Raw genomic sequence first — 23,388 nt, 5'->3', positions numbered from 1 at the left:
GTCCCCATGACAATCTCCATTTTGCCCTATTTTCTGCATCTCCCCTTGTTAACCTCCTTGCCCACATTTCTTCTTCCACCATCTTTAACCAAGTCTTTCTCGGTCTTCCCCGTCCTCCACTTCCTTCGACATTCATTTCCATCACTCTTCTCAACCAGTCACTTTCATCCTTCCTCAACACATAACCAAACCATCTCAACCTGTTTCTCTTCACAGCATCCATCACAGGCTCTATTCCCATCATCTTTCGCAATTCATCATTTGTCTTCCTCTCTCTCAACGATACTCCGCACATCCGTCGAACCATTCGCATTTCCACCCTTTCCAACCTTCGTTGCTGCTCTACGTTCATTACCCATGTCTCGCTCCCATAAATCATAACACTTCTCACAAATGCAGCATACACCTTTCCCTTCAGCTTCAACGACACTCCCCCCATCATCAGCACACCACTCAATTCCCGAAACTTCTTCCATGCACATCTCACTCGAGCAACCATTGCCGAGTCTGATCCACCTTCTCCATTCAGCATGTCTCCAAGGTAGCAAAATGTTTTCACACCTTCCAGCTTCACGCCGTCTCCAAGATCCAACTCAACATTTCCTCCATCTGCAGCTCCCTCTGTGCACACCTTACATTTGAATGTAGCTGCCACACTGGTTAATGACCCTCTCAGACCACTACATTTTTGATGAACCCACTCAGCGCACATTGAATGGAGTTCACTCCGACACCCTTCCTGCACACAGCACATGGCCACTTCCCAGTTCTTTCCACCTCACCACATGCTTTACCACTTGCCATCACCTTCGTCTTTCCGATATTCACCTTCAGACCTTTTTTCTCCATACATTCCTTCCACTTGTTCATCTTTTCCTTCAGTCCATCCATACCTTTCGCAATCAACACCAGATCATCTGCATACAACAACTCCCACGGTAAACCCTCCTTTACGTTCTGAGCCAGCACCTCCATCACAGCTACAAATAGTAGTGGACTTAGTACCGACCCCTGATGCACTCCCACCTTCACCTCAAACTCACCACTGTTCCCGTCCTTCGTCCTTACAGCTGTGCGCGCTCTTTTGTACATTGCCATCACTACTCTGGTCAACCATTCCTCCACTCCTAACTTCCTCAATGCCCATGTCAATACTTAGCGTGAAACCCTATCGAATGCTTTCTCCAGATCAACAAACCAAAGAAACAACTTCTTCCTCTTCTCCATGTACTTCTCCTGCAACTGCCTCACAATAAAGAGCGCGTCTGTCGTTCCTCTTCCTGGCATAAATCCAAACTGCATTTCATCGATCTTCACCTTCTTCCTTATCCTCCTCTCCAACACCCTTTCAAATATCTTCATTCCATGCTCCAATAACTTTATCGCTCGGTACGAGCCACACTCCAGAGGGTCACCTTTCCCCTTGTATAGAGGGACGAGGGTACTCAGTTCCCAATCCACTGGAATGCGGCCTTCTTTCACCACCAGATTACAGATCTCTGTCATTCTCTTCACACCCCAACTTCCTGCTGCCTTCAACATATCTCCCACAACTCCCGTCGGCCCTCCCGCTTTTCTACTCTTCATTGCCATTTATCATATCATATTTATTTGTTGTGGGAGATATGTTGAAGGCAGCAGGAAGTTGGGGTGTGAAGAGAATGACAGAGATCTGTAATCTGGTGGTGAAAGAAGGCCGCATTCCAGTGGATTGGGAACTGAGTACCCTCGTCCCTCTATACAAGGGGAAAGGTGACCCTCTGGAGTGTGGCTCGTACCGAGCGATAAAGTTATTGGAGCATGGAATGAAGGTATTGGAAAGGGTGTTGGAGAGGAGGATAAGGAAGAAAGTGAAGATCGACGAAATGCAGTTTGGATTCATGCCAGGAAGAGGAACGACAGACGCGCTTTTCATTGTGAGGCAGTTGCAGGAGACGTACATGGAGAAGAGGAAGAAGTTGTTTCTTGGGTTTGTTGATCTGGAGAAAGCATTCGATAGGGTACCACGCAAAGTATTGACATGGGCATTGAGGAAGTTAGGAGTGGAGGAATGGTTGATCAGAGTAGTGATGGCAATGTACAAAAGAGCGCGCACAGCTGTAAGGACGAAGGACGGGAACAGTGGTGAGTTTGAGGTGAAGGTGGGAGTGCATCAGGGGTCGGTACTAAGTCCACTACTATTTGTAGCTGTGATGGAGGTGCTGGCTCAGAACGTAAAGGAGGGTTTACCGTGGGAGTTGTTGTATGCAGGTGATCTGGTGTTGATTGCGGAAAGTATGGATGGACTGAAGGAAAAGATGAACACGTGGAAGGAATGTATGGAGACAAAAGGTCTGAAGGTGAATATCGGAAAGACGAAGGTGATGGCAAGTGGTAAAGCATGTGGTGAGGTGGAAAGAACTGGGAAGTGGCCCTGTGCTGTGTGTAGGAAGGGTGTCGGAGTGAACTCCATTCAATGTACAATGTGCGCTGAGTGGGTTCATCAAAAATGTAGTGGTCTGAGAGGGTCATTAACCAGTGTGGCAGCTACATTCAAATGTAAGGTGTGCACAGAGGGAGCTGCAGATGGAGGAAATGTTGAGTTGGATCTTGGAGACGGCGTGAAGCTGGAAGGTGTGAAAACATTTTGCTACCTCGGAGACATGCTGAATGGAGAAGGTGGATCAAACTCGGCAACGGTTGCTCGACTGAGATGTGCATGGAAGAAGTTTTGGGAACTGAGTGGCGTGCTGATGATGAGGGGAGTGTCGTTGAAGCTGAAGGGAAAGGTGTATGCCGCATGTGTGAGAAGTGTTATGATTTATGGGAGCGAGACATGCGTAATGAACGTAGAGCAGCAACGAAGGTTGGAAAGGGTGGAAATGCGAATGGTTCGACGGCTGTGCGGAGTATCGTTGAGAGAGAGGAAGACAAATGATGAATTGCAAAAGATTATGGGAATAGAGCCTGTGATTGATGCTGTGAAGAGGAACAGGTTGAGGTGGTTTGGCCATGTGTTGAGGAAGGATGAAAGTGACTGGTTGAGAAGAGTGATGGAAATGAATGTAGAAGGAAGCAGAGGACAGGGAAGACCGAGAAAGACTTGGCTAAAGATGGTGGAAGAAGAAATGCGGGCAAGGGGGTTAACAAGGAGAGATGCAGAAAATAGGGCAAAATGGAGAAGATTGTCATGAGGACCCCAAGGCTAACCCCCGCTCTAGCAGGGAAAATGGCCTTTTAAAATGCATGTTGTTGTTGTTGTATTGCTTTTATCGCTTCCTCAACTTCCTTCTCAGTTATCTTCTCTGCCGGCCCTAAAACTGGGTTACTCTCTATGTTGCCATCCCATTCATTCTCTGTATTCAACAGCATTTCCATATATCTTTTCCATCTTCCTTTAATTCCATCTGGGTCCACAACCATTTGTCCCACTTCATCCTTCAAGCAACTCACTCCCATCACATCACACCTCTCTTTCGCTATCTGCTTTGCAATCCTGAATACCGCTCTCTGACCCTCTTCCGAATCCAAGCATTCTCCGAACATTTTCCTACATGCCTCCTGCGCCTTTGCTACCTCTTTCTTTCTTTGCAGCCTTCTTGGCTGCCTTATAACTTTCATGCTCTGCTTTTTCTGCTCCCGTACCCTTCGCCTTCTGCCACTCCTTGAAATTCTTCCTCTTCTCGTCAATCCTCTTTCCAACTTCATCATCCCACTACCATGTTTCCGAGTGCCTCGGTGGTCCTTTTGTCCATCCACATACCTTACCAACGGCTCCCAACAGACTATCTTTCATTGACATCCAACTACTTTCAAGCTCAACCACATCATCCTCTACCCTACTCAGCCTCTCTTTTAATGCCTCCCTTACTGTCACCTCTTTCAACCTCCACACCACACCTTTCAACCTCCACCAAAAACTACATTTCAACAAACTAAGCAAATATGCGTCTATAGTTTGTATTCTAGCATTGTATCGGTTAAACAAGACCCAGGAATTGCTTAGGTTTGTAAAGCAAAATTGCATATTATTATTATTATTATTACCTTCATCATTATGAGTGATTGGGGGAGTATGGTCCAGGAGTCACGAGGCTAAATGGCAAGGTGTTTGAAATCCAACGAGACCAAATAAAGGTCAAAAATCGTGTTGATTAGGTGTGAGTAGTGTTAATCTGTAACAATGCCACGAGCAAGCGAACGACCAAATCTGAGAGCGGGCAAACGTCCAAAGGCCATGAGCAAGCAAACGTCCAAATCTGAGAGCGGGCAAACGTCCAAAGGCCGTGAGCAAGCGAACGTCCAAAGCTGTGAGCAGGCAAACGTCCAAAGCCGTGAGCAAGCGAAGGTCCAAATCTGAGAGCAGGTGAACGTCCAAAGCCCCATAATTCTCAAAGATGGTAAAAATCAGTTTTGAAGCATGGAAAATTTGAGTTGAAGTACCTTTCTCATCTTTACGGTGTAGTCCATCGGGCAAAGGAGCCGAGAACAGCCTTTGTCCGTCCGTATGTATGTATGTATGTGTGTATGTATGTATGTATGTATGTATGTATGTAAGTCCCCTCAAACGTACACCAATCAGAGCTCAGGATCTGGCCACATGGCAGGGGTGATGTGAGGTCATTACGGCGGAACGACGGCTGACTCCACACACCGCCATTTTGATTGTTATGCCGTTCAAGCTGAACATATTGTCGAACCTGTCATGTATCACAATCTGCATGCTCTACCTTCACGTTTTTCATTCAGTGTGAAACAGAAACAAACCGATTGTTAAAATGATCATCAAATATCGAAAGCATAGGCGTTGCGGGTATTCGAACGACACAGTGCGTTATAGGCCTCAGGCTTCATGAACTTCATAGTTCATGCATATAATCCATTAGAATTACCCTTTATAATCCATTAGAATTACCCTTTAGAATTACCCTTTATAATCCATTAGAATTACCCTTTAGAACCCGTTAGAATTACCCTTTATAATCCATTAGAATGACCCTTTAGAACCCTTTAGAATTACCCTTTATAATCCATTAGAATTACCCTTTAGAACCCTTTAGAATTAAACATGGTGTTTTGAAAGATTCTTCTTCATTTTTGACAGACGGACGGACGGACATAGCCAAATATTGAAGTGGCTTCACCACTTAAAAATGACAATCACAATTGAGAAGGGGTATGTGACGCCTCACAATGAGACTAAGGGGTACGCTGACCATTTACCACTGGTCTAACATTTTCACTCCTATTAATTTTTTTTTTGTATTTGTATTTTATTATTATGGTAGAGTAGAGTTATTAAGTTTCAAATAATTATGCTCATACCGAGGAAGGGGACACGAGGTTTTTGTATCATATGTGAGAAAAGGAACTTGTGTGTCCTCTGGCTCCTGCACCACAACAGCCTGCGAGTCTCCAAGTTGGGTAAGAGGGATGCGTGCGTTTTCTGGTTCACAGAGCAGAGATTGTGTGAGGCTGCAGCCTGCTGGCAGCGATGCAAGGAGAACTGCAACACAGACACCTGGTTAAAGTGCCGCTCTCCAAGAGAATGCACTAGGCCTTTGTAGGATTTTAAATGCTCACAAATCACGCAATGCAAATACAAAATATCGGCAGATATCTGAAAATGTGAACGACATTAGGACACCTGCAATTAGTTGGTTATTTATAAACCTAAAAGAGAAAGATAAAGGGATAACATCTAAAGAAAGGTTAGTTTTAAAGTCGGGTTTTATATTTATATTTTGAAATTGAAATAGAAAACACGGATCAAATCTCTGCTAGAAAGATAATTATAGAGCTGGAAAACATAAGCTGACTAGAGTCTCTCTCCCAAAGGGGATGCAAGACTATTGCAATGCGTGTGTGCGTGTCTATATATTTTTGCTTTAAAAATGGTATTCTCTGCAACTGCTTGTCCGATCAATGCAAAACTTTAAACATAGGAACGAATGCACTTGAAGAATATTTTATTGCGAATTCTGACGTCATATGTCATATGGTGTGGCAGCCATATTGGAATAAAGGGAAAATTGGACATAATTTTCTCTCAACCCGGTCAGTGAAAAAAATTGAAAGTATGTCATCAAATCCCCATCGGGTATATAGGGTGCTAATGATGACATCATCAGGGAAGTGGTATTCCAGCCATAATTGGTTGAATTGAAATATTTATCTGAAAAATCTGAAACTTCATATATCTGATCTGTGACCCGATGCAAGGGAAGAATTAAATTTAACCCATGCCAAGAAACTATGCACCATAATAGGGTGCATGGATATGGGTATATGGGTCATAATAGCAGTGGGCCACAATAGTAGCATGTTCAGTTAACGACGGTATTTTTGTTCAGAATGAGTGAGCGAGGCGAGACTGTGCACTCTACGAGCGAGTGCCGTTCTAGTTTCTTGAGTTGCTCATCCACGATTCGATATCTGTTAAGCAACCTGTAAGTGATGCAAACACAAAAGTGTCGTTTGGCTTAAATGGAGTTGTGTTTGTACTAAATATGTAGCAGATAGGAAGAAGCCAACGAAAGAGAAATATAATAACCAAGTCAATCCAACCATAAACATGTATTGCGTCATTTAAGGAAACATGTACAATGTTCAGTTCACCCACCAGGAGGAACCGGAGCCCGTGCATTGCAGTAAAATTTGGTCGAGCAGAAAACTACGGCAAGGCCAATTTCAGCCTCAAGGATGAGTCGCAGGGCGAGTCTGAAAGGTAGAAGACATTGACCCAAACTGCTGTAAGGAAAAGGTTGTTGCAGCTCTCATGAATACAGGTACACACTGTGTTCACCTGATATTTAGTCAATTCCAATAATTTGGTGGGTTAGAAAACATCTGCAAGTGAAGCATAAACGCAGTTCATCCAATCAAAATAATATGACTAATTATGTGTAGAACTGTCCATTTTAAGATAATTAAATCTCAGATAAATTAATGTAGAGGCAGAGCTCCCACACAAGTCGACATTTATGTATTTGCAAAGCTCACCGACGTCTTCTAATATCTTTGCTTTCCATGCAATTTATGTACAAGCTAATCCATGATCCATATTTAAAAAAAATTGGACAAAATGAGAAGAAAATATTGCAAATACAGACTTGGCATTTAATATGGAATATTTTTTTTTTCTTGACTTGGGTTTACTTTCTTAACTCAGTATATCAATCTGGTGAGTTTCTTTTACACTTTGGTGATTTATTTGTTAAAAGAACCATGTCACTGATTGTCTGTCGCAGCAAGAAGTCAACAACAGGATTATATCACAGGTGGCATGACAAAATGTACGGACAGGTACATTTGATGATTGGCTTCACAGTCGGGTATATAAGGGTTGTTGAGTTCTGTATTAGTGGAAAACAACTGCTGCACGTCTCCAAAAGTTATTGCCGCTTCTTCTGGAGATGGTCCGTCAACCCGACAATGCTGTTTGTCATGGAGTGGTGGCTTTACGAAATTCCGGCATGAAACAGCGTGCTATTGCTCGGCAGTATGGCATCACTCAAGGTCAGGTGTCAAATATCCTGAAACGAAATGCTCAGAGGGGTGTCTCGACTCCAAAACCGAGGCCAGGATGTCCCCGCAGAACCACAAGGAGGGATGATCGCCAGCTGCACCGGTTAGTCCGCAATGGCCGTACCAAGTCAGCTAATCGGCTTAGGGCTGAGTGGCAGCAACTGACAAATGTGCCTGTATCCAGAAGGCTAGTCGACCAACGACTGGTTCAAGCAGGCTATCGTGCCAGGCGTCCCCTGAGAAAGCCAGGCCTGACCAGACAACACCGCCAGCGCCGATTGCAGTGGGCCAGAGAGCACCGTCAATGGCAGCCAGGACACTGGAATCACGTGATCTTCAGTGACGAGTCTGGATTTCTGGTCTATCGTCAAGATGGCCGCGTCCGAGTGCGCAGACAAGTGCATGAAGCCTACAACAAAGATTGTATAGTGCCAGGAGTCCAAGCTGGAGGTGGTGGGGTGACCGTTTGGGCTGCTTTTAATGCAGGGGGCAAAACTGACCTGGTTGTTCTGAATGGAAACCTGAACCTGTTCAAGTACAGGGCCATTCTGGAAGAAACATTGCTTCCATTTGCTCGTGCAGCCTTTCGAGGAAACTTTGTGTTCCAAGATGAGAATGCACGGCCTCATCGTGCTCGCATGATCCAACACTTTCTTGGTAACCGTGGTGTCGAGCATATGCAGTGGCCTGCCATGTCCCCGGATATGAATCCGATAGAGAACTTGTGGGCAGAATTAATGCGTCAAATCGACCACTTGGACCAACAGCCTGCCTCTGCGCGTGAATTGCAGAAGGCTATTGTCACTGCATGGCAAGCGATTCCTGTCCAAACTTGGAAAATCTCGTGAACAGCATGCCTCGACGTGTACGTGCTCTCCTGAATGCTCGTGGGGGTTACACGAAGTACTGAACTGTAATTTTACTGTCCGTAATCCCAGTCATAATTTAACTTTTGTTTTTGTTGAAAAAAAAATTGGCTAATGTGCAAAATAAAGAGATACTTCTGGAAAACGCACAGAAGTTTAACACAGTACTGTCCGTGAATCGAGTTCGATATCAGTTTACATCACTTTCAAGGATCAATTTATTTGCTTCGAAATGTGAAATGTGGTTTTTGTTTCTTTTAAAGGTCACATTAACAAAATCTAGAATAATTTCAACATAATTCCAATGAACTTTTGGTTCTAAGTCATCTTGAAAAGTAAGTTCACCCCCACAAAAAATATATTCCATATTAAATGCCAAGTCTGTAAAAAGTTAATATGTAGTGGTGTTGGCTTAACGGTTAGGGTGCTGGCTTGGGATCCTAGGATCCCGAGCTCGAATCTTGGTTGATCGTTCAATTAACGCCGGGGGGGTTGACTCGGCCTGTCATCCTTTTGAGGTCGGCAAATTGAGTACCATCTCACTGGTAATTGGGGCACTGCATCAGCGGCACAAATGTGCTTCCAGAGAAATTATGCAACAAGTAGCCACAGGCTGCTTCCAAAAGAAACAACAACCACCACCTCGCCCCTCCCCACTTTCCCTCCCACATGCGTATGAAATAACATGGTTCCTAAGTAGGAAAGAAGTTTCCCATAGATGCATACGTATATGAAGACGAAGAAAGTAAGGGAATTGATTTTTTATGCCTCCATCCCCCCAAAGGTGGACGGAGGCATTGTTTTCGGGTTGTCCATCCGTCCGTACAGGCTAAACCTCGTTTTTCTCAGCAATCACAAGACCGATTGAGACAAAACTTTCAGGGTAGGAGTGACACCCATGTCAAATGTTTTTATCATAATGGTGACGTCTTAGGTCACATGGTATGGCAGCCATCTTGGAATAAACGCAAATAATTAAAAAGTTATTTCTCGGAAACTGCTGAATGGAAAAATTTGAAACTTGGCACATTGTCAAGTACTCCCAATGGGGAACAAAAGCATGATAATGATGACATCATAGGTGAAGTGGTATACCAGCCAAAATGTTTTAATCAAATTCCTTATCCTAAAAATTTGAAATTACATGCACATGATCTATGACTCATTTGTATTGAAATGTTAAATTTATGACATCATAGGTCACATGGTTTGGCAGCCATATTGGATTTAACCTAAAACCTTTAAAAAACATCTTCTCCCAAACCACCAAATCGATTGACTCGAAACTTTACGTGTGTCATTGACTAGGTATGGCGATTAAAAGCTGATCACAAAAACATCATTGGTCACATGGTATTGCAGCCATATTGGATTGAAGGAAAATATTAAATAATTATATCTCTGAAACCGCTTACCCGATTGATGCTAAATTTTACAAATAACATCTAACCCCATTGTTGCATACAGTTTTAAAATGATAACATCGTACATCATGTGGTTTGGTTTGGTAGCCATCTTGGACAGAAAAACGAACCTTAGCCGATCAGCACAAAACTTCACAAACCTGATTCCCAAACCTGATTCAGCATATATGTAGAGTGTACATTTTAAAGGTCATATGTCACGTGGTTTGGCAGCCATATTTGCTTGAAAGCCGATATCTATAAAAAATCCCTTCTCTGAAACCGCTTCACCGATCGATGTGAAACCTGTCATGGCTGGTGAAAATGTGATACTTGAAAACAGCTGAGGGGATTTGAATCAAACTTGTTTATTTTTAGGACAGAGAACGATGGCATCCACCCGTTGTGGGACTTTGTGGAGGCATATTGGCGACACAATCGCATTGCTCTATTTGCATATGTAACAAGAAAAAGAGCAATCAGAGATTGCAAACCCTCACCTGGATGTATTTTCAGTGGATTTTAAGGCTTTTGTGTTAAAACAAATATGGCGGCCGGACCACGTGACCGATTACGTCATTTTCTTTTTTCTAAAAATATTTATTCCTAGATTATGCTCAAGAAATTTCATCTTGATCGGATGAAGTTTTGTACTTGTCGAATTATGATGTCATAATGGAGGCACCTATGACATCATCATTAACATATTGTATTCCCCATGGAGAGTTCTTTACAATGAGCCATGTCTCAATTTTTTCTATTCAGCGCTTTCGGAGATATAGAGGTGCAAAGTTTTTCGGTTTTTCCAAGATAGCGGCCGAACCACATGACCTATACAACAACACAACAGGCATTTTAAGGCCGTTTTCCCTGCAAGAGCGGGGGTTAGCCTTGCGGTCCCCATGACAATCTTCTCCATTTTGCCCTATTTTCTGCATCCCCCCTTGTTAACCCCCTTGCCCGCATTTCTTCTTCCACCATCTTTAGCCAAGTCTTTCTCGGTCTTCCCCGTCCTCCACTTCCTTCTACATTCATTTCCATCACTCTTCTCAACCAGTCACTTTCATCCTTCCTCAACACCTGACCAAACCGTCTGAAACTGTTTCTCTTCACAGCATACATCACATCCATCACATCCCATAAATCATAACACTTCTCACACATGCAGCATACACCTTTCCCTTCAGCTTCAACGACACTCCCCTCCTCGTCAGCACACCACTCAGTTCCCGAAACTTCTTCCATGCACATCTCACTCTAGCAACCGTTGCCGAGTCTGATCCACCTTCTACATTCAGCATGTCTCCAAGGTAACAAAATGTTTTCACACCTTCCAGCTTCAAGCCGTCTCCAAGATCCAACTGAACATTTCCTCCATCTGCAGCTCCCTCTGTGCACACCTTACACTTGAATGTGGCTGCCACACTGGTTAATGACCCTCTCAAACCACTACATTTTTGATGAACCCACTCAGCGCACATTATACAAAAAAAAAAAATGAATGATCGTTTTAAGGTCATTTTCCCCGCCAGGGCGGGGGTTAGCCTTGCGGGCCCCATGACAATCATGGTTCCCTGTTTGAGGCAATGTTTTTATGGCCGGATGCCCTTCCTGACGCCAACCCTTGGTCGCCTCTTACGATGCGCAGGGATACGCTGTACCTATTCTAAACCGGGGTACACACCGTGATCATTCATCCCAGCATGCTGGTACTCAATTTGCCGACCTCGGAAGGATGACAGGCTGAGTCAACCCCCCTGGCGTTAATTCAGCGATCGTTCGGGATTCGAACCCAGGATCCTAGGATCCCAAGCCGGCACCCTAACCGCTAAGCCAACACCAGGCTCAGCGCACATTGTACATTGAATGGAATTCACTCCGACACCCTTCCTGCACACAGCACACGGCCACTTCCCAGTTCTTTCCACCTCACCACATGCTTTACCACTTGCCATCACCTTCGTCTTTCCGATATTCACCTTCAGACCTTTTGTCTCCATACATTCCTTCCACTTGTTCATCTTCTCCATCAGTCCGTCCATACTTTCTGCAATCAACACCAGATCATCTGCATACAACAACTCCCACAGTAAACCCTCCTTTACGTTCCGAGCCAGCACCTCCATCACAGCTACAAATAGTAGTGGACGTAGTACCGACCCCTGATGCACTCCCACCTTCACCTCAAACTCACCACTGTTCCCGTCCTTCGTCCTTACAGCTGTGCGTGCTCTTTTGTACATTGCCATCACTATTCTGATCAACCATTCCTCCACTCCTAGCTTCCTCAATGCCCATGTCACTACTTCACGTGGAACCCTATCAAATGCTTTCTCCAGATCAACAAACCCAAGAAACAACTTCTTCCTCTTCTCCATGTACTTCTCCTGCAACTGCCTCACAATAAAAAGCGCGTCTGTCGTTCCTCTTCCTGGCATAAATCCAAACTGCATTTCGTCAATCTTCACTTTCTTCCTTATCCTCCTCTCCAACACCCTTTCCAATACCTTCATTCCATGCTCCAATAACTTTATCGCTCGATACGAGCCACGGTCCAGAGGGTCACCTTTCCACTTGTATAGAGGCACGAGGGTACTCAGTTCCAAATCCACTGGAGTGTGGCCTTCTCTCACCACCAGATTGCAGATCTCTGTCATTCTCTTCACACCCCAACTTCCTGCTGCCTTCAACATATCTCCCACAACTCCCGTCGGCCCTCCCGCTTTTCTACTCTTCATTGCTTTTATCGCTTCCTCAACTTCCTTCTCGGTTATCTTCTCTGCCGGTCCTAAAACTGGGTTACTCTCTATGTTGCCATCCCATTCATTCTCTGCATTCAACAGTATTTCCATATATCTCTTCCATCTTCCTTTAATTCCATCTGGAGTTGGAATGTTGGAACCACGTGAACCACATGACCTAGCATCTGGAGTTGGAACCACGTGACCTATGATGTCATAATTATCATTAAAACATTCTACAGCTGGAGTTGCACCTATGTTGAAAATTTCCTGTCGATCGGACCAACGGTTGCAGAGAAAATCATATTTATTCTGTGAGGACAAACAGACAAACAGACAAACAAACAAACGGACTCAAATGCAATACCCTCTCCTCTGGCGAGGGTAATAATGTGCACAAGTCTAAAGGGGAAAATGTACTGCTGCATGGAATGGGGGTGGGTTGGGGCTTCCATAGTGATAAGGTGTTAAGATACCATGAAACTTTTTTTTATGTTGAAGGCTCCAGTCATGGACTATATAGTCCTCATCAAGGCCAGGCCTTGAATAAAAGGACTGCATCAAGATAAATAAAAGAGCGTGTAAAGATGAGGAGTGAAAATTAGTCAGAAAAGTGTACGATGATGTTTATTTGTAAGAAAGAGAGATTGAAGCTAGGCCCGGTAGCTCTAGTTTGAGTGAGACAGAAAGTAAGACCAGCAATCCTGACACTAGAGTGTAAGATGGTTCCGGGGACCATTTTAACGCTCCTAAGTCCGAACAGTTGCTGTCTACAACCTTCTGGCGAGGTCAGCTGCAGAAAGTTTTTTTTGCCCAAGTCATTCAGGAACCGGCTGTCCATGCCTGACGTTCGACTGTAGGTGTCACAGGAATGTGGAATTTATTGGTTCATGGTTTTGCATTCGCAGTTTCCGCATTGTCTGTTTGCTTTTGGCCTCCTGCCCTTGTGTAGCACAGGTACGCCACTAGTTGCTTATAAAGTGTAATGAAGCCTCCTGCCTTTCGAGCAGGGAGGGAGATTAGAACACGTACAAACGCAGTGTGAATTCGTCGAGTTTGGCCATCCTCAGGGGTTGTACAAATCACTGGAGCAATGGTTAGTTAAGCCCATGGATGAAACAATACTAAATTGATTTTTGCCTGTTCAGTTTCAAACAGCAATGACATCATGCAAAAAAAAAAAAATTAATCTGAAGAAGGATGATTGAAGACGAAGGGGCTTAAGTACATCTCGGCTAACTTTGAAAGTATTGTTATGTCGGGAGGGTAGAACAATATCTAGAGTCAGGTAGATCTGAATAGGTAACATGCTTCATCTGTCGCGATAAGGAATCTGCCCTGTAATAAGTTATGTGTGTAGTCCGGTTTGTCGGTTAAGGAGTATACCTGTGAACATACCAGGATGTTCGTGTGCTAGGTAGTTGTAGGGATTAAAGATAACAGCCCTTGTGTGTCACACCTGGTAATCAAACCTTTGTCCCTTATGGCAACGCACACCTATAAACACTTAGATAGGCCCTTTAGCGCACACAGTAATGAAATCCCCTTCCCTTACAACGACTTTGGAAGAAGCCAGATCGGGGCACCGCCGGGTGGCCGCCGTCAGCTTCACCACCAGCTAGGCCTAGCAACATCGCGTGACCACACCACAGGGAACGTGTGATTGAAGGGAAGGCGCTGGAAGGTTCAGTGGAAGGCACTGGTTGGTTGCGCGCCAAGGCTGACGTCATCGCCACAGGTTATAAAAGGGGCTGCAGGACATTTTCAGCTCTAGCTCTAGCTCTAGCTCCAGCTCCAGCTCTAGCTCTAGCACGTCCCTCTTTGGTCTCTTGGCGCTGCACGATATCTCTCTGTGCTTGAAGCTCTTGCGCTTCTTCTTGGTCTTGAGAGGTCCTGGTGGTCATCGGTTCACCATCTGCATGGTGCAGGAGGGAGGATCGGTGCTGTGAACGGGCGGGACCTCGTGTGCGAACGGAGAGGGCGTTGGCTAGGGCCTAGCGAAGCGTGCGAGGCGGACGGAGGGTTCCTCCACGCTGGAGATTGGAGCCGCGTGGGGACAAGACGACGGACAGTTAAGACGCACCACATTCACCAGCCCACGACGAACGTGTTCTTTTATTAATTCATTTGCCCCCGTTTCGTTTCTGAAGTGAGGTGTGTGGGATCCCAACGTAGGATTTAGATTTATCGTCACGTTTCCCTGTCCCGATTCTTATTGCAAATAAACCCTTGTATTATTTTCCATTCCCTGCAAATCTTGTGTCCGTTTGAGTTCGTTCCCCTTCCACAGTTACGTGCTCCCGCTTCTTCCTCTTCCCTTCTTCTCTTCCCGTGTTTGATAGCACAATCCGTATTGATCGTCGCCTCCGTTAAAGCCGTTCTGGTCTTCCGCGGTCCCTGGTATTAACCGGAGGGATTCGCACGACAGTATTTTATTCACATGGAAAACGTAAAAAAATATGAAGACCCAAATCACAATGACAAGTTAAGGAATTTATTTTTTACTAGGACGTGCCCGTACGTGGGTGCCCGTTCCTTGCCAAAAAAAAAAAAAAAAATGTCTTCGCCCATGCATGCATGGGCGTGCCCATGGGCCCATGGGCGTGCCCGTAAGTGCGTGATGTGACCGTACAATGAATGTATCGTCCCGACGCCGCAGCTCGGATGGCGCTGCAGTTAATCGGGCCTGTATCGGCAGAGTTATTATAAACGTGTACTACAATCGATCGTACCTTACAGCGTCTGCTCGCCACGTTCAGCATCAGTACGTCGTCACTATGACTATCCGTAAGTCCGGAAGTGACGTCCTCATTTGACTGTCCAGAAGGTCGCATATCGCAGTTACGATGAATCGCAAATTAGTTTTAATTAGTTTTAAAACATCGTTTAACGCCAACATAGCGCCAACATAGTTTGCCAACGTGAAATAAATGAATACGCTCTCAAATGTGCCGTCCGAGGCAGAGTCTGTTCGCCACGTTCGGCACACGTGATAGCTCGCTGCTCTCTGATTGGTTGAATCGTTTTTTGGACATAGCTCGGTAACTACTTCTCTGATTAATATGAAACCTTGAAAAGGCACATCCTCGGGTCCCCAGCAATATACCTGGCAAGTTTCAAGTATATCGGACCCGTGGTTGTCGAGAAACAGCGGTCACAGACAAACAAACACACAGACACACAGACACACACACACACACACAGAGAGATTACTGGAATTATAGATAGATGTGAGCTGGCATAGCCAAAGACTTCACTCTCACCGTCTCAGCATTGCGAGTGTTGCGTCGATCTTCATGCCAACCTGTGCTTCGGGTTCCACAAAGCAAATGTCTTCGGTAAGATCTTCGTCAAGAATAGATGGATCCTTTAAACGTGCAGTCCCGCCTGCAAGGCGTATTGGTACTGCCAATCGCTTGTGCTGAAATATAACCAAACCACATAGGAAATTGTTCATGTCACTCTTTGTTGTTTCTTATACACGACTGCAAGATGGGGCGACAGGAGAGCTCAGAAGTGGCGTAACTCGCCGACGAGCTGTGTTTTCTGGGTTTCATTCTCAGCCCAACTATAAACTGTCATCCTGGTGTTTTTGCAGGCAGTGGATGTTAATCTGGCTCCACACTCCATTAGCATTCACTTGTGAATGATAAAATCACAAGTTACTTTTCAAAAGGAGTAGGATATTGTGTGCCAGTATAATTTCCAAATTCTAAATGCCTGCTCTGATTTATAGCAACACCATATCAACAGCATACCCACATACAACACAACAACATGCATTTTAAGGCCATTTTCCCTGCCAGAGCGGGGGTTAGCATACCACAGCATACCCACATCCCCAGGAATAATACAAACCAGCAGCCAGGTGATGCATAGGCAACTTAATCTGTAAAATGAAGATGGGTTGTGTGGGGTATGTGGTATGCAGGGATATGGGAATAGGTTTAGAATGAAAATAAATTCATGCCATCCTCCCTCCCTCCCCCCAATTTCCCCACCATTCAATGGGAGATGGTGTGTGTGTGTGTGTGTGTGTGTGTGTGTGTGTGTGTGTGTGTGTGTGTGTGTGTGTGTGTCATAACGTTTTAACCATTGGAGCTTTTTTTGTCATCAAGTTTTCAACAAACCTTCATTTTGATGATATGGAGAAAATAATTAATAATTGGGTCAAAATGTGAAAGAGCAAAGTCATACAACACAACACAACATGCATTTTAAGGCCATTTTCCCTGCTAGAGCGGGGGTTAGCCTTGCGGTCCCCATGACAATCTTCTCCATTTTGCCCTATTTTCTGCATCTCTCCTTGTTAACCCCCTTGCCCGCTTTCTTCTTCCACCATCTTTAGCCAAGTCTTTCTCGGTCTTCCCTGTCCTCTGCTTCCTTCTACATTAATTTCCATCACTCTTCTCAACCAGTCACTTTCATCCTTCCTCAACACATGACCAAACCATCTCAACCTGTTCCTCTTCACAGCATCAATCACAGGCAATATTCCCATCATCTTTCGCAATTCATCATTTGTCTTCCTCTCTCTCAACGATACTCCGCACATCCATCGAACCATTCGCATTTCCACCCTTTCCAGCCTTCGTTGCTGCTCTACGTTCATTACCCATGTCTCGCTCCCATAAATCATAACACTTCTCACACATGCAGCATACACCTTTCCCTTCAGCTTCAGCGACACTCCCCTCCTCATCAGCACGCCACTCAGTTCCCGAAACTTCTTCCATGCACATCCCACTCGAGCAACCGTTGCCGAGTCTGATCCACCTTCTCCATTCAGCATGTCTCCGAGGTAGCAAAATGTTTTCACACCTTCCAGCTTCACGCCGTCTCCAAGATCCAACTCAACATTTCCTCCATCTGCAGCTCCCTCTGTGCACACCTTACATTTGAATGTAGCTGCCACACTGGTTAATGACCCTCTCAGACCACTACATTTTTGATGAACCCACTCAGCGCACATTGTACATTGAATGAAGTTCACTCCGACACCCTTCCTGCACACAGCACACGGCCACTTCCCAGTTCTTTCCACCTCACCACATGCTTTACCACTTGCCATCACCTTCGTCTTTCCGATATTCACCTTCAGACCTTTTGTCTCCATACATTCCTTCCACTTGTTCATCTTTTCCTTCAGTCCATCCATACTTTCCGCAATCAACACCAGATCATCTGCATACAACAACTCCCACGGTAAACCCTCCTTTACGTTCTGAGCCAGCCCCTCCATCACAGCTACAAATAGTAGTGGACTTAGTACGGACCCCTGATGCACTCCCACCTTCACCTCAAACTCACCACTGTTCCCGTCCTTCGTCCTTACAGCTGTGCGCGCTCTTTTGTACATTGCCATCACTACTCTGATCAACCATTCCTCCACTCCTAACTTCCTCAATGCCCATGTCAATACTTTGCGTGGAACCCTATCGAATGCTTTCTCCAGATCAACAAACCCAAAAAACAACTTCTTCCTCTTCTCCATGTACTTCTCCTGCAACTGCCTCACAATGAAAAGCGCGTCTGTCGTTCCTCTTCCTGGCATAAATCCAAACTGCATTTCGTCGATCTTCACTTTCTTCCTTATCCTCCTCTCCAACACCCTTTCCAATACCTTCATTCCATGCTCCAATAACTTTATCGCTCGGTACGATCCACACTCCAGAGGGTCACCTTTCCCCTTGTATAGAGGGACGAGGGTGAAGTGAAATTATACCGAAGGTGAACCCAGGGAGTGCTCGCTTATCCCACTAAAAGGGGCGTCTATAAGACCCGGGACAACCACGGCGCAAGGACACTCCAGCGGCACTTACTGTGACATAGTCCTGTAGCTTGAATGGTATGTACGCCCCTATATGCTGCGCTTGTTTTGTTTTACCTATTGACATCGGACATTGCCCATGTAATACTCTGATTCTAATGTCTATTGCATGAATGTATTTTACAGGATGTCACCACAGATCTAAATGATATTAAACCTACCCAAGGGTCAAGTCGTGTCTGTGCTTGATTTTCACGACATTTAATATCATTTAGATCAACGAAATGACTGAACACAAGATGATCATGGTACCGATTCTCGATGCCGACGCTCAAGCCGAGGGGTCGGGATCGGAGTTCACCCACTGGCTCAAAACGCTGGAGAATTACTTCGCCGCTCATGAAACAGAGCCCACCGCCACGGTGAAGCTGTACGTGTTACAGTCGAAGGTCCATCACAGCGTTTACCGGAGCATTGCTCGATTTGAGACGTACGCTACGGCTCTGGCTGAGCTAAAGCGACTATACATAAAGAAACGGAGCGCCGTGCACGGCCGGCATCAACTCTCCCAGCGGCGACAACAACCATCGGAATCGATCGATCGCTACGCGCAGGAGCTGCGTTACCTATTGGCGGACTGCGTCCAAGAGGTACGGACCCATGAGCAAGTCCAGGATGACCTTCTCCGAGATTCTTTCGTCTCTGGAATTAATTCTGGAGTCTTGAGGCTCCGACTCTTGGAGACCGCGGAGCTGACATTTACGGAGGCACTACGGCTGGCACGCGTCTTTACAGATGCCCGTGAACAATCCACTGCTTATGACCACCCACGAGTCGTGGCGGGGACTTCTCAACTCGCGCGACCGGAGAGGGTTACCGCGGAGGATATGGGGGAGGACCCGACCACCACGGCCGAGTCTCTGGGTGCTCCTGAAGCGGACTCCGCTTCCGGCCTAACTGCTGCTGCCGCTGCCCGGCCACGGCCTGACCGGTACGCGAAGTGTTATTTTTGTGGGAATCGGCAGCCCCCTAGATCTGAATGCCCGGCTCGGGAGGCCATATGCCATCTGTGCTCCACCAAGGGCCATTTTGCAAAGGTCTGCAGGAAGGCCGCACGGGGCACGCGCACCTGCGCGACCTTGAATGGGCTTATCGCTGAGCCAACGGATCGAGCACCGGACGGGGCGCCTCACTCGGCTTTGATGAGCAGACCTCCTTCTCGCGGGCCCCTGGCTGCACGCACGACCTTGGTGAGATACACCGGGCCGCCGAAACAAATGGCGCGAACGCGACCGGCCGCGGAGCGACCGACCTTGACTGGCGTTCGAACGCCTGCTTCAAACAAGCGACATGCTCCTGCTTTGGAAACTCCTCTTGATGTGCGGCAAACGCAGCACGTGACTTGAGCGCCATCTGACGGCGGCTCTTACGAATTACATGCACTTACTCTGGCATATGAAACCGCAGATGGCAGTGATCCTTCTCGCGTGACTCGAGCGCCATCTGGCGGCGGCTCTTACGACTTACACGCACTCACTCCGGCATATGAAACTACAGATGAGCCAACTATGCGCTTGTCACGAGGATCCTCCACGGGCTGCCCGAACGACCGGCAAACTGCAGCCGGCGTGGGAACGTCCTCTGACAGTGGGTATTACGATTTATATGCTCCTGCTGAGGCCCAACCTGCCAACGATGCCCCGGGCTGCCCGAACGACCGGAAGATTGCAGCCGGAGTGGGATCCACTCGCGAGGCGCGATCTTCTCGCCCGGCCGGTACAATACCTGCCGGGTCTGCCGGCCTTGCGCAGGCCATCATTCCGCTCAAGGTCGCGGGCGTTTTTGCGCAAGCTTTGATCGACACGGGGTCTACGGATAGTTTTATCGATCAACGACTAGTGCATCAACATGGGTGGCCGGTTCTCGGGACAACACGACGGATCTTCATGGCCTCCCAAGGACTTCGGCTGAGCACAAAAGGGGCATGTCGATTGAAACTTGTGATAAAGGGACGCACGTTCCCAGACGTGTATCTCATGGTATTACCTGCTTTATGTGCCGACGTTCTGTTAGGACTTGCTTTCCTTAAGCGACATGGACGTTTGGAAATAGACTTCGGTGGGCCGGACACGCTTGCTGTGTGCGCCCTCGCTCAGATGGACGTGGAGCCTCTCTCGCTGTTCCCCAACCTGACCACTGATTGTACCCCTGTAGCCGTAAAATCGCGGCGCTACTCTCGCGCAGACGCGCAATTCATTGCGGAAGAAACGGCCCAGCTCTTAATGGACGGTATTATAGAACCCAGTAGGTCGCCGTGGCGGGCCCAAGTCTTAGTGGTGCGAAGTGAGGCCCACCGCCGGCGCATGGTAATCGACTACTCACAGACGATTAATCGATTTACCCAGCTGGATGCCTACCCCTTACCGGGGATGGATGCCCTGGTACGCCAGGTGGCCCTGTATTCCGTTTATAGCACTCTCGATCTGCGTAGTGCGTATCATCAGGTCCCCATCTCTAGGGCTGATCGCGTCTTTACAGCCTTTGAATCGGGTCAGCGGTTGTACCAGTTCACTCGACTCCCTTTTGGGGTAACTAACGGGGTCTCTTGTTTTCAGAGGGCTATGGATGACCTCATTGCGAAGGAGAACTTGACCGATGTCTTTGTCTATCTGGACAATCTTACAGTTTGTGGGTATGACCAGGGGCATCACGACGCTAATCTGAAGCGCTTCCTCGAGGTCGCGCGGAAATATCGCCTAACCATGAATGCGGCTAAGTGTCGTTACTCTCTACGCACGGTAGATCTTTTACGGTACACCGTGACCCATGGCTCTGTCTCTCCGGATAAGGAGCGTCTGCGACCTTTGCTCGATATGGCTCCGCCTAGCGATCGGGCTTCGCTGAAACGCGCTCTTGGGCTGTTCACCCACTATTCAAAGTGGGTGCAAAATTTCTCCACGAAGCTCCGCCCCCTCGTGGCCTGCGACACGTTCCCCATGGGCCCGGCCGCCATGGCGGCCTTCGAGGGCCTTAAAGCCGACATCGCTGGCGCCGCTGTAGCGACGATCGACGAGAGTGCCTCTTTCGTCTTGGAAAGTGATGCCTCGGATCATGCGATAGCGGCGACTCTCTCCCAAGGGGGACGCCCTGTGGCTTTCTTTTCGCCGACTCTCACCTCCGCCGAGCGGAGGCATTCGTCTGTCGAAAAGGAAGCGTACGCGATCGTCGAATCAATTCGGCGATGGCGGCCGTACCTGCTTGGGCGGTGTTTCCAAATCGTCACGGACCAACAAAGCGTTGCATTTATGTACGACACCTTACATGCTCAACGCATTAAGAATGAGAAAATCACCCGTTGGCGTATCGAACTCGCCGACTTCTGCTACACCATCAAATACCGCCCGGGGAAGGATAACCTGGTCGCCGACGCCTTATCGAGGCCGGCCACTTGCGCGGGGGTTGTAACTTTGGAGGGACTGTGCGTTTTGCACGGCACTATGTGTCATCCCGGGGTGGCGCGTTTCGCGCATTTTGTGTGCAGTGGTAATCTGCCGTACTCGATTGAGGACATCCGCCGGATCTGCCGTGATTGCACTATCTGTGCGGAGCTCAAACCGCGTTTTTACAACCCTCCTATGGGGACGCTGGTTAGGGCTACTAGACCGTGGGAGCGCTTGGCGATGGACTTCAAAGGGCCGCTGCTGGTGTCGAGTAACTCTCGTTATCTGCTCACTATCGTTGATGAGTATTCGCGATTCCCCTTTGCTTATACGTGCGGGGATATGTCGGCTGCCACGGTTATACGGTGCCTGCAGAATTTGTTTTCTATGTTTGGGTATCTGGCCTACGTGCATACCGATCGGGGTGCGGTGTTCCTGTCTCAGGAGGTGAGGGGCTACTTGCTCCAGAATAATGTCGCTTCGAGCTACACCACCCCGTACCGGTCCCAGGCGAATGGGCAGATCGAACGCTTTAATGGGATTATATGGAGGGCCGTCATGCTAAGCCTCCAGCCCCTCGGCCGAGGCCTCGATAAATGGGCGTGGTCGCTACCTGCAGCTCTAAACTCGATCCGGGCTCTCCTATGTACCGCCACCAACCAGACTCCTCACGAAAGACTGTTCCACCACCCTAGAAGCTCGGGTAGTATCCAATCTTTACCCAGCTGGCTCCCTGAGCCGGGGCCCGCCTATCTCAAACGAGCGGTTCGCGCTAGCAAGTACGACCCCCTTGTTGATAAGGTGCGGGTCCTCCAGGCTAATCCCGAGCATGCTCGAGTGTTAACGGCGGACGGCCGTGAGTCTACCGTCTCCGTACGCCATCTCGCCCCTTGTGGGGACGCCGACAGGGATATCACCGAACCCATCTACGAGTCTATGGACTCTACTGAAGCTTCCCCTATGGAACTACTACCGTCACTTCCGTCGTCACCCACTCCCTTGCCAGAAGGCGCTGGGGCGCCCCCTCCGACACCCACCTCCGGCAGCTATTCCGACGCGGGGGACTCCGGGCTTGGGGACGCCATACCCGGTAGTTTCCGAACACGAACTGGCAGGGTAGTTCGCCACCCCGACCGCTACGGGTGGACCGACTGACGTGGATTGACGTGCCCCATTCGATTATTGCTGACGCTTGCTTGCAACCTGCCGAGCGGCAGTATAGTTCTAACGGCGGGGAGAATGTAGTGAAATTATACCGAAGGTGAACCCAGGGAGTGCTCGCTTATCCCACTAAAAGGGGCGTCTATAAGACCCGGGACAACCGCGGCGCAAGGACACTCCAGCGGCACTTACTGTGACATAGTCCTGTAGTTTGAATGATATGTACGCCCCTATATGCTGCGCTTGTTTTGTTTTACCTATTGACATCGGACATTGCCCATGTAATACTCTGATTCTAATGTCTATTGCATGAATGTATTTTACAGGATGTCACCACAGATCTAAATGATATTAAACCTACCCAAGGGTCAAGTCGTGTCTGTGCTTCACGACGATCCACACTCCAGAGGGTCACCTTTCCTCTTGTATAGACGGACGAGGGTACTCAGTTCCCGTTGAGCAAAGTCATAGTAACTATAAATATCCCTTATTAGCCCCAAT

The 23,388-nt window shown here is 47.3% G+C and overlaps 1 protein-coding gene across 8 annotated transcripts in view; it reads right to left on the bottom strand.

Moving 5' to 3' along the window:
- Positions 1-23,388, bottom strand: part of NBN (nibrin) — an 83,654-nt gene that overhangs the window by 24,173 nt on the left and 36,093 nt on the right. For all 8 annotated transcript variants that reach the window (XM_078772983.1, XM_078772982.1, XM_078772981.1 and 5 more), the window contains 3 exons: positions 15,780-15,937; positions 6,602-6,699; positions 5,305-5,485 (listed from right to left, as the gene is read on the bottom strand). In XM_078772983.1, the coding sequence (XP_078629109.1) occupies positions 5,305-5,485; positions 6,602-6,699; positions 15,780-15,937 (437 nt within the window). The remainder of the gene's footprint in view (positions 1-5,304; positions 5,486-6,601; positions 6,700-15,779; positions 15,938-23,388) is intronic.

Source organism: Myxine glutinosa, chromosome 2, assembly GCF_964187855.1.
Source record: "Myxine glutinosa chromosome 2, kmMyxGlut1.1, whole genome shotgun sequence".
NCBI classification, from domain to species: domain Eukaryota; kingdom Metazoa; phylum Chordata; class Myxini; order Myxiniformes; family Myxinidae; genus Myxine; species Myxine glutinosa.
Note: the sequence above shows the minus strand (reverse complement) of the source record. Positions and strands in the feature narration are given on the sequence as shown.